The sequence below is a fragment of the Triticum urartu genome, chromosome 7 (assembly GCF_003073215.2).
Source record: "Triticum urartu cultivar G1812 chromosome 7, Tu2.1, whole genome shotgun sequence".
NCBI lineage: Eukaryota > Viridiplantae > Streptophyta > Magnoliopsida > Poales > Poaceae > Triticum > Triticum urartu.
In genome coordinates this window covers 270,106,514-270,123,108 of record NC_053028.1, presented here as the reverse complement: position 1 = coordinate 270,123,108, position 16,595 = coordinate 270,106,514, and the positions used below count along the sequence as shown (strand labels likewise).

The following is a 16,595-nucleotide window of genomic DNA, read 5'->3' as shown; positions in this document are numbered from 1 at the left end:
CACGTTCAACTCGGTGACGTCCCTCGAGCTCCGATCCAGCCAAGTGTCGAGGGAGAGTTTCGTCAGCACGACGGAGTGATGACGGTGATGATGTCCTACCGACGCAGAGCTTTGCCTAAGCACCGCTACGATATGACCGAGGTGGAATATGGTGGAAGGGGGCACCGCACATGGCTAAGGAACGATCACGAAGATCAACTTGTGTCATGGGGTGCCCCCTTGCCCCCATATATAAAGTAGGGAGAGGGGGAGGTGTGGCTGGCCCAAGGGGTGCGCCTGGAGGAGTCCTACTCCCACCGGGAGTAGGACTCCCCCCTCTTGCCTTGTTGGAAAAGGAAGGGGGAAGGGAGAAAAAGGAAAGGGGGGCGCCGCCCCCCCCTTCCTTGTCCTATTCGGACTAGGGGGGGGGGGGAGGGGGCGCATGGCCTGCCCCTGGCCGGCCCTCCTCTTCTGCCTTAGGGCCCATGTAGGCCCAATAACCCCCCCGGGGGGGGGAGGTTCCGGTAACCCCCCGGTACTCCGGTAAAATCCCGATTTCACCCGGAACGTTTCCGATATCCAAATATAGGCTTTCAATATATCAATCTTCATGTCTCGACCATTTCGAGACTCCTCGTCGTGTCCGTGATCACATCCGGAACACCGAACAACCTTCAGTACATCAAAACACAAAAAATCCTAATTACGATCGTCACCGAACTTTAAGCGTGCGGACCCTACGGGTTCGAGAACTATGTAGACATGACCGAGACACGTCTCCGGTCAATAACCAATAGCGGAACCTGGATGCTCATATTGGCTCCTACATATTCTACGAAGATCTTTATCGGTCAGACCGCATAACAATATACGTTGTTCCCTTTGTCATCGGTATGTTACTTGCCCGAGATTCGATCGTCGGTATCTCAATACCTAGTTCAATCTCGTTACCGGCAAGTCTCTTTACTCGTTCCGTAATACATCATCCCGCAACTAACTTATTAGTTGCAATGCTTACAAGGCTTGAGTGATGTGCATTACCGAGAGGGCCCAGAGATACCTCTCCGACAATCAGAGTGACAAATCCTAATCTCGAAATACGCCAACCCAACAAATACCTTCGGAGACACCTGTAGAGCACCTTTATAATCCCCAGTTACGTTGTGACGTTTGGTAGCACACAAAGTGATCCTCCGGTAAACGGGAGTTGCATAATCTCATAGTCATAGGAACATATATAAGTTATGAAGAAAGCAATAGCAACAAACTAAACGATCAAGTGCTAAGCTAATGGAATGGGTCAAGTCAATCACATCATTCTCCTAATGACGTGATCCCGTTAACCAAATAACAACTCATGTCTATGGTTAGGAAACATAACCATCTTTGATCAACGAGCTAGTCAAGTAGAGGCATACTAGTGACACTCTGTTTGTCTATGTATTCACACATGTATTATGTTTCCGGTTAATACAATTCTAGCATGAATAATAAACATTTACCATGATACAAGGAAATAAATAATAACTTTATTATTGCCTCTAGGGCATATTTCCTTCACTACTTTCCAATTCAGGAGAAGGTACAATTACCTTATCAAGTTCTATTTTCCTCCCACTCACTTCTTTCGAGAGAAACTCCTTCTCTAGAAAGGATCCCTTCTCAGCAATGAATATCTTGCCTTCAGATCTATGATAGAAGGTGTACCCAACATTTTCTTTTGGGTATCCTATGAAGACGCACTTCTCCGATTTGGGTTTGAGCTTATCAGGTTGAAACTTTTTCACATAAGCATTGCAACCTCAAACTTTAAGAAACATAAGTCGGAGGGACCAACAGAGAAGAACTCGACGACGATTGTGGCGTCCATCGGAGCGGGGCCGATGTCACCAACGGTGGTCGGAGTAGACGAAGTGGTCGGAGTAGATGACGGCGACGCTGGCGACGGGCTGGTGCTTGGACGAAGGCCAAGGGGGTGGACGGGCGGCGGCGGCTACGAAGGTAGCGGCAGCGGCGACCAAAGAAGAGTGGCAGCGGCGGCGAGGTTAGGAGTGCGGCGGCGGTGCTCGAAGTACGCGAGAAACCCTGACAGCGTGACGAAGACCAGCGCGGACGATGGCGTTCCCGCGCCAAGGAAGACGGCACGGGGCATACCACGGGAGGTCGACGCGCTATGACGGCGGAGCGGACCGCGACGCTACGGTCCGGGGGGGCGACGCAGCGGCGGCAGGCGGGTCGGGGCGACGGCGGGGACCGTGGGCCACGATGCTGCGGCCCGAAGGGGCGACACAATGGTGGTTCGCAAGTCGGTGCAACCGTGGGGACGGCCTCGGGGCGGCGGCAGGGACCGCGTATCTCGACACTACGGCCCGAAGGGGCGACGCAGCGGCGACGCACGAGTCGATGCAGCCGGGAGGAGAACCACGAGGCAGCGGCGCTGCGGCCCGATGGGGCGACGCAGTGGCAACCCGATGCTCGATTGGTGGAGAGGCACGCTGAACTCGGGGACGATCTTCACGGGACCTGCGGAGGCGCGCGTAACCTATGGGTCAGGTCGGTCGCGCGACGGAGATGAGGCGGATAGCAGCGGCGAGCAGGTGATCAAGCCGATCGCGCGCGAGATCGGGGACGCCGGTTGGTGGAGGCGTGGTGGCGGTGGAGTCCGAGATGAAGCCGGCGACGACAGACGACGTGGGACGTCGTGCGGACGAGCTTGTCAGCACCGGTACCCGGGCTGCCAAAGCAACGCCGGCGCCCGGGCAGCGAGACCCGAGCGACCAACGGAGCAGCAGCGCCCGAGTTGAGGCAGCCGACGAGCCTGACGCAGCCATCCCGACGCAACCGTGGACGAGGCCGGCGAGGTAGACCGCCGGGCCGCCGTGCAGACGCGGCGGAGGCGGGTGATGTGGATCGATGGGCGGGCCGGCGTGCGAGCGATGGTTATGATTAGCCGTCGCATGGTGCGAGGCCGCCGGGTTGGGGCGATGCAGGTGTCTCGATCGGAGCAGGGCGGTGACGGTCGGCGCAGGGCGACGACGGACCGACACACGGACGACGGCTGGCCCTGATGGGCCGCCTCGGCGCGCGCGGCCACCGGGTCGGAGGAAAGGCCGGCTGGTCGCGCCGGGGTCGGAATAGAGGCGCTCGGGGTCGACGGCGACGGTGGGCGACGCAAACCGATCAAGAATAGATCGGAAAACCAAAAAGAAACCGCGCGATCAAGATGACCGGCGGGAGAGAGAAAACACTAGAGCAATGTTCGGGGAAAAGACTCTCTAAGGCAGCCGGTCAATACGACCGGTGGATGAACTCTAGGTACGGGCGGCGCGGCCCCAGCGACGGTCATGGAGACCGACCGCCCCAGGGACGACGCATGGGTGCGGAAGTGGCGGTGGCTAGGGTCTAGAATCGAGTTGCGATAGATATCATGTTAGAAAAGAGAGTTATATTGATGAAATTGTTTTTGTATTGCTTATATATATATATATATAAAAGTATAATGTTATCTTGAAGTACAAATCCTATGATATCCTACGTTTCTTAAATAACAACGATACTCAACAGGATCTGCTGAACCTATGTGTATTTTTTAGACCCAGGCTTTTTTGCGAACATTGCAGAGAGCCTACACTTGCAAGCTTTTTTTGCGAATATTGCAGAGTTATCGAGAGCCTGTATCCATGCGGTGCCGCTCCCAGTCCCGCCTCTTCCCAGAAAATCCCACGGAAAAGTTTCCCCTCTTCCATCCAATCCAAGCTTCCGGAGGTAATAATCTGCCACGCATCTCGCATTTCTGTTCAAATTAGGGTTCAATTTCTCACGTCTTTAGTGCAGGTTCCTCTCCTCTCCACCGAGTTCGAGCAGCCGCGGCAGCAGCAGCCGCGTGCCGGCGCGCGGCGGCGGCAACCAGGACATCGACGCTAGGTCATACACGAAGCGGAGGGCATGCCGTTGCTGACTTACAACGGGGGCTTCGTCGTGGTCTTAGTTCCTGCTGAACGTCTGTGTTCTTGTTCTTGTTACATACACAAATCCCCTAAAAACAATCCTGTCATTAGATCGCTGAGTTCCATCCAAACTGGGCAATGATGGAAGCCAAATATCACAATTCGTTAAGCATTTGATATGCTGCATTACCATTGCCATTTGCATTGCAAGATGATATGCCTGCCACTCAGAATAAACCTTTTGATACGCTTTTACACATTCTACTCACATGTACATTTTGCAATTTGATCTGTTCATCAACATGGCTATAACAACAATCCTGTAAGGCTGCACTAGTAGTACATATACAAATTCTCACACAAATCATGTGGTTATTTACACACCTCATCTTGCAGCAGCAAAGTCCTTGTGGTCTTGTGCTTATTTATGATTGGGTGTTTCTCTTCTCTTACCTTTATACAATTATAAGTGATGTACCGATTAGTGTATTTGCAGTTCGTAGTTCAGTCTGTCCATGCTACCTCCGCTGGAACTTTAGGTGCTTGATGAAGATGAAGAAGAGGAAGGCGAACAGGGCGATGATGGCCAGGTGCAGGCATGTGACAAGGTTGAAGTAGCGGTTCTCGAGGCCAAGGTAGCCCTCGAGGAACTCACGCACCGTCTGGTCCGGTTGCCCCGGCACACGGATCAGTTCTGTCCGGTCGCCCAGCTGTGAGAACATGAGCCCGTACACTGTCCATGCTGCTGGGTTAGCCCAGTACACCCACCTCCACCATATCGGGATCAGCTGCATCCACATTGCCACATTGTTGTTGTTCATTAGGTTAGGCATGCACACCTATCCTCTTTTTTTAATTATTATTGATTGTTATCTTTCAGGAAAAGTCCAAATCTGGATTAAATGTGCAACATATGGTTGGTTTATATAGGAATTAAATGATGCCCAATTTGACTATGTTCTCTCTAGTTAGCGTTCTCATTAAAGTGAAAAGGTTAGGGGGTTAATTGACAGAGTGAGACTAGTACCTCTCTCCCAATGATGAAGCCGGAGAAGACGTTCCAAAAGATGAAGATAAGGAAGGACAATCCGGCAGCTATCTCAAGGTTAGGTGTTAATGCGACTGTCATCATCCCGTAGAGTGTGTAGTACATGAAGCTTAGCACCATGTAAAGAACAAACCAAAAGAACTTGACGGCTGTCATCTCGAACCCAATCATTGGGTATACGATTGATGCGAAGATGAGCACTTGGACAAGCATGTAAGGCAATTCAATTGCCATCTGCAAACAGAAATCCAGCATCGGAGTTTAGAAAACATATGCCAATCATTTTAGGTCCAGATTATTTGTTTTACTTTTGAAGAGAATGATAAAGTAGTATTACCTGAGCTATGGCATAGGCCAAGGTACAGTACATGCCTGCTGCCTTTTCTCGGTAAAGAACAACTCTCTCCATTGCCACAACTGGCTGTAAGATGCTGCAATTCATGAAGCCCAGAAACAGTGCTGATCCATATACAACCCCTAGTATGTTGAATACATCTTGCTCCCGTTTTCTGTTGCATAGGAATACAAAGTTATGAGCTAATTGAGGCATGATAAGCTTGCATGAAAGAAAATTATCTCGCTTGTCGTCATTCCTGCTTACATGGTTGAGCCAATTTTCCAGAATACAATTCCAAACATAATTGATACAGCAAACGTGTTTAGGAACCGAACAACATTGTGTTCTGAGTTTTTCCAGTATGCACATCTTTGTTTCCACAGGCAAGCCATGCACTGCGCCCTAAAGTTCTGCCAATATCCTGGGGGAAAATGTAGATCCACGGTGTTTGGCGCTGGTTGCCCCAGCTCTTCAATTAGAAGCATGTTCTCCCTGCAGAAACAAGGTACATATTCATTTTGTTTTATCTTTTCCCCTATTGCTCAAACCAGTTTAACAGTACAATTTCTGTAGCTTTATGATTATCTGGCTTACCTGTACAGGGAGGAGCTCCGGTAAATTTCTGCATAGTCCACTCCAACCACATATTCTGTTATGTGTGAACTTATATCCAACACCCATGCTGCTGGGTTTTGTCCCTCTTTTATTCTAGGAACACCAGGTATAGCCTGTGACAAAGAAATTTTAGTATTTTCGTCTCCATCTTGTGTATAGATGTTGAATATCAGACAATCTTACCTCGAAATACTTGATCATGTTGCTAGATAGCGGACCTAATGAACCACTGTATATGATTTGACCACCTCTTTTCATAAGCAAAAGCTGCATTTAGTCAAATTGAACTCAAGTTTAGAAAGGTAATTCTGTAGTACTTATAAATAATCATATAAAAGGCTAATTGATTATCATTAGTAACTATTTGTGAGCTATTAACAGAAGGGAACCCAGGGTGTAAGGGCTATTTGTATTTGATGCTTTATTTATGAAAAAATTATGCTGGTTTGCTTTTGTGTAATGAGTAGTTCAATACTCTTTTCGGTCTCTTGGTCTTGACACCACATGACCATGCTTTTCTTTTGATATATTTAAAATTTATATTTAATCTTACCTCATCAAAAGATTCAAATATCCCAATGCTTGGTTGATGAATTGTGCAGACTACAGTTCGTCCAGTGTCTACTGTCTTTCTTACTGTTCTCATCACAATTGCTGCAGCACGGGCATCCAAGCCAGTGGTTGGCTCGTCCATGAATATAATGGAAGGACTAGCTACCAGCTCCACTGCTATTGTTAGCCTTTTTCGCTGCTCAGCTGACAGGCCAGTTGCTCCTGCTATTCCCACCATGGCATTCTTCAGTCCAGTCAATTCAACTAGGTCCATTACTTCATCTATAAACATCTGAAACATGTTTGTAGGGAAATCTTGTTAGATCTATTGTTATATATTAGCTTCAAAGATGATAAAGATTGCAAAAGGTCAATGCTTATACATCTCTTTGGCGAGAGTTAACGTTCGAAGGAAGTCGAAGCCATGCTGAGAACTGTAGTGACTCATGCACAGTGAGGTTAGGGGAGTGAATGTCACTCTGTTCACAGTAGCCCGAGATCCTTGAGAATGTGTCCTGCTTCTTTGGGTATCCTGCTATCCTAATAGTACCTTCAATATATCCTCCAGTTTTTCTTCCAGCCAAAACGTCGAGCAATGTTGTCTTTCCAGCACCAGTGATCCCCATCAGAGCTGTTAACACCCCTGGCCTGAAAACACCGCTGACATCTTGCAGCAGTTGAAGCTTTTTCTCTGTTACTCCATACTTAATCATTTCCTGGTGGAAGATATGCATACGTTTGGTCAAACGTGACTGGAAATGAAATGGATGCAAGTATTCAGTAAGGCACTATGTGCTCAAGATGTTACCTTAGGCATGTCAACAAAATAGTTGATATGATCAAATACAAGGGAAAGAGGCTGAAACGGGAGGGCAACTTGACCAGTTGATGCATTGCGAGTTCCAACTTTTTGTTTCTTACACTCCGTTTTTGTCTTCGTGGAATCGATATTAACTTGATGCTTGTGTGGAGCTACAAATTATGAACAAATATGATGATTTTGTTTGCATTTATGTTTCAATACTTATGAGGATTTTGATAGCTTTGGTATACATACAGTTCATGAACTCTAGTGCAAATATAGTGAGGATGTTGAGGACCAGCGAGAATCCAAATAAAATGCCGACACAAATCCAGTACCAATGCCACTCTGTGAGCAACCCCCTGATCTTGAGGATAGCTTCACCAACTGTTTTAGCATTTGCATAGTAAAATTCCTGTCAGCATGAAAAATCATCATCAGGTCATAACTAATTGCACGGGTTATGTACATTGGATCAAGAATGTTAGTTGAAACAATTGCTTACAATAGCCCATCTTTCATCAAGGAACTCATTTAGGGCAACAGCATTCTGTGCATAGGTGAATGGGGATGTCCAGTATCCCCACTGCAACCATGGTTGGAGGTTATCTGTTTCAATGTACAAAACTGTTAAGCATCTTCGTTGCACAAGTACTCATACATCTTACGTTATTCTGAGCTAAAACATCTAACCTTTTGATATGACAAAGCCTCCAAATATGTAGATTGCTATGAGAGCTGCAGTGCCTAGCATGTTGGCCATTACTTGCGTCCTTCCTATTGCCGCTAAGAAACGATAGAGGCCCATTGACATTTGATGCATGGCAAAAAGTACCAAAAACTGCTGGATGAATCTGCAAGAAGCAAGGTAACTCTTTCTGTTATTCCAGCTTATTCAAATATTTTGCTCATTAGATATTGAATTGACTAGGAGGGGTACCTGAGAAAGGAAGGTGCGTAGCCAATCACATAGTAGGTTAAGCTGGTCCACAGACCTGTCTCTAGAAGTGACATTGGGAGGCTGATAAGGAATACCGAAGAAAGAAGTGCCCATCCTGGCAATGCTAGTAACTCTCTTTGCTTGTAGAAAGTGGGGAGTCGCTTTATTGTCATTCCAATTTCAGTCATGCCATTGAAGTTTACTATCACAACAGCCATAAAGAGTGATCCCATGTACTTATTGGCATCGAGTACAGTTTTATGGTTCATATTTGTTCGAAGGAAAACCGTTGAGATCACCAAAGCCATAACAGTTATCTGTACAGTCTTAAATATATGAAGTGGGGAGTTTCTTTTAAGAAGCAATACTTCCCTTGAAAAGCATGCCTTGAAAATATTCCATCTAGAGATCCTGCGAGTTGCACTTGTTATAATCTCCTTTCCCTTTCCTGTATTGTTTGTCTTGCAGAGATCGTCTTTCGCAGGTTGTGGGAGATAGGATGAACGAAAAGATTCTGCAAATTTTTCGATTGACCGGTATTGATACTTATTTTCATCACCAATCCAGTATTGCTTTTGATCCATCTTCGAGGTTACCTGGTCAAATGAAGAAAAGTTGCTGTCAGTTACTTGCATTATTATGCACGAACAAGTACATATAACATAATAGTGAATTTTGTGGATGGAATTGCAACTCATGTACTGCAGGCTACATTGTTACTTTCTGATATTTATTCACTGCTTGCCCTTAAGTTAGCAATATAGATTTATTCAGTAGTTCCCTCTTATTAGAGTTTATAATCTAATACCTCTTGAAGGAAATCAGCTACATTCTTCCTGCTGGGGCATTTGAATCCCATAATTTCAAAGAAACCAGTAGCATTTTCTCGAGGACCATGATATACAATTTGCCCCTCGCATAAAAGGATTATGTCGTCAAATAATTCCAACGTCTCAGGAGGTGGTTGAAGCAAGGAAATAACCACAGTGAGATCCATCAGATGAGCCATTTGTTGGAGAAACTTTACGATCTCGTATGTGGTGGAGCTATCTAGACCTGTTGATATGTCATCCATAAAGAAGCATCTTGCTAGACCAACTAGCATCTCTCCTGCATTAGTGAATTCATCTTAAAAATATAGCAACAATGACAAATTGATAAAAGAAAACCACTGTTGATTACATCGTCAATATTTATAGTTGTTAACTTTGGTACTGGCACCATCGTCTGTATAACTGGCATATTCGTAAGCAGAATAGGCTATGGAAAATATATATTATAAATGCAGCACATTGCAGTGTGGGTACCTTCCAGCAATCTACTTAATTTCTAGTTACATCTGACATATTCGTAAGCAGAATAGGCCATGGAAAATATATATTATAAATGCAGCACATTGCAGTGTGGGTACCTTCCAGCAATCTACGTAATTTTTAGTTACATCTGACATATTCAGAGTTGCCCTTATTCAGTAGAATAAATATCATCCTCAAATTATTTTTTCTGGAGAACAATAGAGAGTTCAGCAGGAAGAGAGCATTCTGTAATATCGTGACCGGCTCACTACAAAAGTACACGCATACTGTTTTCATAGTCCATTTAATCGAACATGTCAAGAAATTATGGTGTCATTTTGACATTTTGTTACTTTACAATCTTTTCATTGTGGGTTTAACTAGGATCTTTGTTTCATCAAGCAATACTGTACAAAATATAAGTTGTTGAGGTGATAAATTTTTTATTGGGCCAAGGACTATAACATAAACCCTTTTTTTTATTATGAAATAAGGTCGCATTAGAAAATGCACTCTATAAAGTGGGAACAGAGGGTGATAAGAGGAACAAGATACATAGTAAACACTATAGAATCCTTACCAATCGTGGCTCTCTTTTTTTGTCCTCCTGATATGCCTCTTCTCATCTCATCCCCCACTAGGGTATTTGCACACTCGGACAAACCAAGTATCTGCATTTGCACAAAGTTTGTGATTATGTTATGAAGACAAATGTATAAATTGAAAAGTTACGAATTTACCTTGATAATATAGTTTGTTGTAAGGTTGCTTCCTTCTCCGAAGGTGGTAGCCTGCAGAAAACAGATTTAAGCAATTGGGGGAACTGGATTCCAGTTTTACCAAAATTGGCGGAAAATAAACTTAGTAACCTTAATAAACGAGTCAAGATCTTGGTCCACTTTGTTGATGACACCCTTTTTCCTTCTTATTGCTTCTCCCAGCATCTCTAAGGCGACCATTTCAAACAGGAATTTTGCATTAGTATTTATGTCATGCAAAGGGAAAAAAACCTTGAAAGGAGTGCTTCTTAATTTTCAGTGTCTGGGTTTGGTTATAAATTAGCTCATTCATATACACGGGAACTAAAGCTATATCCCCATACCCAAGAGGGTGTCTCACCAAATTCATTATTGGTTCCCAACATCTTGGAAGAGAAATCAATCGTCTCTCTGACGGTCATCTCAGCATGATGAAGATCATACTGGCTAATGTAGGCATGCAGGTATTGAGGTGTTGAGGAATTCACTTCTTCTCCATTGTACATGACCTTTCCTTTGAGCTATTAAGAGATGTGATATCAAGAAAAAAACAATGCTGGTTAATCAATGATTGTCTTGTTAGTAAGTGGTTTCGGTGGCAAGTAGATAACTCAGTGTACCTTCAAAGAAGAATCCAACTTTCCTGCCAATGCTTTTAAAAAAGTAGTTTTCCCAGAACCAGGTGCTCCTAGAAGAAGTGTCATCCTGATTATGTAACGGGATCACAAAGATTCAGCATGTTAGGTGAATAATAAATTAATGAATGATGAACTCCTGATATGGAGCGTTACATGTTTTTCAGTGGAACACTTACTCTGAGATAAACAGTATCAACCATTATCGATTTAGTAAAAAGTAGAGCTGCTTACCGTGATGGACGAATTGTCCCGCTTGCTCCATTTATAATTTTGATAGGTTTTTTCCTTGTGGTACACATGTGTGAAGATGTTGCCAATTCCTGCACAACAAACAATTTTAGAACTATGATTTCAAATGTGACTTGCCGAACAGTATCCATATTAAATGGAACTTCTGGATTTAAACATACATATGTGATACTATAGAGATGTTAAACTGCATGAAAACATGCACTGTCGCTTTGGATGCAGGGGCTGGAGATGTGCTTTGATCTCCATTCGTTGTTAGATTGTTTTGGTCAAATTATACTAGGTTGATGTACACTATCAACTTGCTAGCCCCAAGGACTATTGGTGCACTCTTTATTTTCTCTATCTGTTGTCAGGCATACCTGGTCGTTTTCCTTTCTATGGGGTGTTGTGACTTGCAAAGAAATCTATCTGCTTGTCGTTTGGCGTTACAGTTTCTAACCTTCTGTGCAGGTAATCGTGGATTACTTTGGCTGTGTTAGGGGCGTTCTCAGGCTCGCTCTACTGTGTAGGAAATGCTGGCGCGTGCTGTTCATCTCATGAGAAATCAACTAGCAAGGTAAAAATCTGCTTAGGCTATCAGATGCTGTCAAAACGAATCTTGGCTAAACTGCTCGAGGTAGTTAGTGACAGAACACTTTTCAGAGTTTCCACAAAAATGTGTAGATTACTGCCAGTGCATAATCAACATTCATACCCCCAAGGCCCCAAGGGATACAATCCATATTTATTTGTTTATATATATTTGAATCCGCCAACCACTAAAAATAACGCAACTCTAATTATGCTTAGTTGATCAATGCTGTTCTATTTTCGTATTGTTGTTCTTAAGAAAGTTGGTTAACTAGGGAAGGCAGTAGCGTTAACTCTTCAGTCAACTGCCTCACTTAGGAGTAATCTTTTTTATATTTAGCTGTACTGCTGTAGCAACACGGCAATTAGTTTTGACGTTTTTGGCCTCACTTAGGAGTTAGTATCTTTTTTCTTTTCTTTCTTTGAGTGATGTGATGTGATCACAGAGACGTATGGGACCAGCGTTTGATCTGCTTCTTCCTTTTTTCTTTCCTCGTCATGGCAAAGGAACAAGACTGCATTAAAGCCGTTGCCGTAGCTGCTGTCGTCTTCTACACCGAATGCTACCTCAGGAATGGCCACGCTACGCTCATGAAAATTGTAAAGACCAGGTACCAAAATGGAAAATTCCCCAGGCTAGATCTGTGCTGTGATGGTTGTGCTGTCCAGAAGACCCTGCCTACAGTCCAACGATATACTACTCCCTCATAATGTAAGATATTTTTTGACACTATGATACGGTACCAATGACGGAGCTGACGAAGGATCTCAGGGGGGCAAATAGAAAATATGCAACTTTGAGGGGGCCAAATGAGTGCACTCTACTAAATTTAAGCCTTCACGAGAAATTTCCTTCACTAATTAGCAATGGCCGGGGGGCAGCGGCACCCCAAGTAATACATGTAGCTCCCCTGTATGTATGGGACGGAGGGAGTAGCTCTGTTTATGGTAGGCTTAGTTGGGGCCAACCTATTTGTACCAACATTTCTTTTAGCAACTATAGTATCTGTGTAAACATATGACCATGTTTTTTTTTTCTTGATGGACATAACGCCATGTTTAGTGTATATATCAGTGTATTACAACAAACTGAACCAGCACTCTGTCTTGTGATTAAATAAGACTTGGCTAAACCAATTTCAAAAATAAAAAAAGAGACTTGGCTAAACCAAAGCAGTACTAAAAAAACGATGGCCTTATTGGAGAGAGAGATACTTGGATGCTGTTTCTTTCTTCGGTAGACGGGCTTACCTATCCATCAATTCAGCCGCGGGTCGACGAAGGAAACAGGAGTATGTCTCATGATGTCAACGGGATAGCGGGATGGGCCAGCTAAAATACTCGAGCCATGAATTCCATTTTGAGCGAGAATTTGGTGTCCCTTTTCTCTCACCGTTAGATTCCGATCCTAGTGCTAGTTTTCTTTTTGTTGATGATAAGGCGGTATGGTTCTTTCCCAGGGAAATGAAGAGGGCTAGGCTAAACATCATTTGATGCACTTTCATGACTTCATCCAGACGTGGGGCCCAAGCAGATGGGTGTTGGTAGTTGGGACGCATGAAACATCGGCATGTGGGTGCGCGCTGTGAAAAGATTTGCCAGTCATTTTTACAATTTTTCAAAATTAGGCTGAAAAACTGAAAAATTCTAACATGCAAATTCCATCGGTTTTTGGTGCAGAACTAGCAAATTTGCAGTTTACAGTAATATTAGAAATCTGAGAAATTTGCCGCAAAATTCTTTTTCTTTTCATCATCCTCTTCTTCCACAAAATGTGCTTTTTGAAGACCTAAGTACCGCCAGTTGACTTGTGCGCGTCGGTCAAGTGCCTGCATATTAAGAGGCTTGGCCGGCCACGTACCATTGATCGTACGAGACCTGCGTACTAGACCTGCAGCGGCTACCAATGGCTATCGGAGAGAAAAATCTACCATGGCACTGCGGCTGCCAATGCTATCCACACCATGGTACTGCGGCTGCAAGCCTGCAAGTGTTCATTCGTACGTCCTAGTTTATAAGCCATCTTTATATTTTGTGTTAAATTTTGACTAGAGATTTAATTAATAAAATATTAATACATGTCACTGAAAACTATATCATTGAATTCGTATTTGAACATAGTTTTTAATTATATTATTTTTTATGACATGCATTAACATTTTGTTAGTTAAATTTAATGTCAAAATTTAACACAAAATATAATAGAAACTAATAAATCAGGACGGAGGTAGTAAGCCGTTATTGGAGTAGTGAACACCGGATGAACGTTTGGTACTATATGGTTTCCATAGCACCGGATGATCTGGATGGAGGGTTTCCCCTCTCTCCGAAAATACTTGTCATCAAAATGGATACAAATTGATGTATCTAGAACTAAAATACATCTAGATACATTCACTTTGATCCATTTTGATGACAAGTATTTTCGGACGGAGGGAGTATATAGCAACTTATCTATTTTCTTAACTAAAAAACTGGTATTTATTTTTCAGAAAAGAAAAGAAAAAACAGGTGTTTCTTCTCAGCGAAGAGACAAACAAGTGCCGCTAGCTGATCCAAGCACTGCTTGATCTCACTTGGTTGGCTAAAAAAAAGCACCGCTTGACGATCTCACAACCCCCTGTACGTGTCTCACCAGATCTCCCTTGGCTGCAATGCATATCCCATGCATGCATCCACTATACGTATATCCAAGCGCTTTTTTTCTTTTGCAAATAATAACAGCACGAGGATGAGGATATTTATATGCAACATACGTATATACCTGGGCGGCGTTGACGGCGCAGTTGAGCAGCGTGGGCAGCGCGCGGCGGCCCACGCGCACGTCGGCCTCCACGGTGAGCTCCTCGAAGCGCACCTCCACCTTGGCGGCGTCGACCCCCAGCCTGCGGGGCAGCATGCAGCTTACACTCATTAATTAATCAGTCAGTTTATTATGCTGCCGGCCGGAAGAATCTCCTACGTATTGCATCTCCTCTTGCATTTATTTGTGGTTTCGTCTGGGAAACTCTCAGCTCGAACTGATCGCCCGACAAAACCGGCCGATCCTGCATGCGGCCCGCATGATCGAGAAGCCAGGCACACACGTACTACGTACAGATCGCTGCATCATATGCATACGCACCTTTCCTTCTTCTCGCGGAGCATCTGGAGGAAGCCGCGGTTGTCCTCATGGGTGAGCGGCGGCGGCGGCCTGGCGCTCACCCCCGACGCCGGCGGCGCCTGCTCGGCCTCCCAGCTCTGCTCCATCCTCCTCCTCCTCCTCTCGTTCTACCTCGGCTGGCTTCGCGAGCAACGCCGGCGGTGCCTGCTAGCTATCTTGTCCTAGACGGCGGGTGAATGGGCGCGCACATACATGGACATGTAGCTTCGCTCTACCAGAAGGAAACGAGATGCTAAGAGATGGTAGTAGTAGAAGTATAAGAAGCAAAGGAAGATATATTTGGCGTTGCGTTTAAAGGTGTTGGTGCTACCCAATCCCACAGTCGTATATATAGCGGAGTTCTACGGCCCAACGCCACTCCAGCCATTACTCCATGCACATCCCATTTAATTTCAAGGACACCTTCTTCCCCCTTTTTTTTCCTTTTCTTGGACACGCTCTGGTCGATTCGGTTATATCCTTAATTGTACACGTATGACGGTATTAGTATTGGGCAGCAAGTCATTTCAAATAATCTATATATGGTGCAAGAGATAAACGCACGTAGTACTGTGCAGTTATGCATGCAGGCACATTCAAAAGGTAATTACGGATTAAGTATGCAAAACAAAGACGGCTATTTTAACCTTATGTTTTGACGGTTAAGCGATAACTGCGCGCATGTGGCAATGATGTTGGTGATCACGACCATGCCGGCGCCGGTCCATGAATGCTATTCCTAGCCAAGGTTGCGCTGTACAGTAGCATGCATGTCACTGGTGTCTGGTCTGAATCTAGAATCTTCAATGCATCACCACTTCTTTCACGTCCCCAAGGACAAGCTCCTCCTCGCAGCACTGTTTTAAGTCTAGTCATAGTGAGGTGTACCGAAAAAGACTTTCGTCCCGCTTTATAAATAAAGCAAACCGTCACAGAACACACATATAAGGACTAGTTCAGACGCACACACCCAGGTCTCACAGACAAGTACGAAGGTTTTGCTGAGGGCACAACTCAACAAGCCCAAAACACAAAAAGAAAAAAAGCCAGAGAGCCAAATAAGCGACTAGTCGGGTTCCGGCGGCGGTGGCGGGGGCGGCGGAGACAGGCGGACGGCCATCGAGCGGAGGTCGGCGATGAAGGCAGAGATGGCGTCGCGGTCCTAAGGGCGGCTAAGCGGCCGCCAAAGCTGCACGAAACCAGATCGTTTGAAGATAGTGTCAGTAGCCATTCGAAGAGGAGCGCGTTGGATCACAAGCTTATTGCGGATCGTCCAGAGGGTCCAAGCGATGACTCCAATCTCAAGCCACCTAATGTGGCGAGAAGTCAAGGGGGAGGACTGGAGCTCGTCATATAGGTCGGCGAAGTTGGTGTGATACCAAGTTCCACCCACCACGTCACGGAAGCAGCTCCACACGAATTGCGCGGACACGCAGGAGAAGAAGATGTGATTTGAGTCTTCGGGGATGCTGCAAAGCGGGCAGAGGCCGGAGCCCGGACCATTGCGCTTGCGAACCTCGACGCCAGACGGGAGCCGACCGCGAATCCACTGCCGCATGAAGATCCAGATTTTCAGGGGCAGGCGGATGGACCACACCGTCGAAAGGGGGGAGGGGCGGAGGAGGGAGCGATTGCCTGGTACAGAGATTTGGTGGAGAATTGGCCCGATGGTTCGAGCCGCCATCTCACCTGGTCCGGGCCACTGTCCACCACAGGCTCG

General features: G+C 45.3%; 1 protein-coding gene and 1 long non-coding RNA gene across 7 annotated transcripts; one reads left to right on the top strand and one right to left on the bottom strand.

Moving 5' to 3' along the window:
• Nucleotides 1-3,546: 3,546 nt before the first annotated feature.
• On the top strand, nucleotides 3,547-12,827 carry LOC125522532. 6 transcript variants are annotated; one of them, XR_007289808.1, is made up of 9 exons: nucleotides 3,548-3,744; nucleotides 3,814-4,750; nucleotides 4,895-5,031; nucleotides 5,695-5,816; nucleotides 5,914-6,032; nucleotides 6,587-8,148; nucleotides 8,689-8,756; nucleotides 11,614-11,719; nucleotides 12,241-12,827. It is a non-coding gene; the product is annotated as an uncharacterized LOC125522532 (long non-coding RNA). The 6 variants fall into 6 exon arrangements; XR_007289807.1 differs by having other exon boundaries at nucleotides 4,857-5,031; XR_007289809.1 differs by having other exon boundaries at nucleotides 3,814-5,031; nucleotides 6,587-6,746; nucleotides 8,006-8,148.
• Nucleotides 4,348-15,192, bottom strand: LOC125522531 (ABC transporter G family member 45). Its single transcript, XM_048687582.1, has 22 exons — nucleotides 14,858-15,192; nucleotides 14,498-14,618; nucleotides 11,143-11,231; nucleotides 10,894-10,978; nucleotides 10,635-10,794; nucleotides 10,385-10,461; nucleotides 10,256-10,306; nucleotides 10,096-10,186; nucleotides 9,029-9,330; nucleotides 8,221-8,816; nucleotides 7,974-8,134; nucleotides 7,786-7,889; nucleotides 7,536-7,695; nucleotides 7,287-7,450; nucleotides 6,862-7,194; nucleotides 6,480-6,770; nucleotides 6,110-6,193; nucleotides 5,906-6,039; nucleotides 5,576-5,803; nucleotides 5,312-5,483; nucleotides 4,954-5,208; nucleotides 4,348-4,714 (listed from the first exon to the last, which is right to left on the bottom strand). Exons 1-22 carry the CDS (start codon nucleotides 14,980-14,982, stop codon nucleotides 4,445-4,447), a joined length of 4,053 nt encoding a protein of 1,350 aa, XP_048543539.1. The 5' UTR covers nucleotides 14,983-15,192; the 3' UTR covers nucleotides 4,348-4,444.
• Between the last annotated feature and the right edge of the window lie 1,403 nt (nucleotides 15,193-16,595).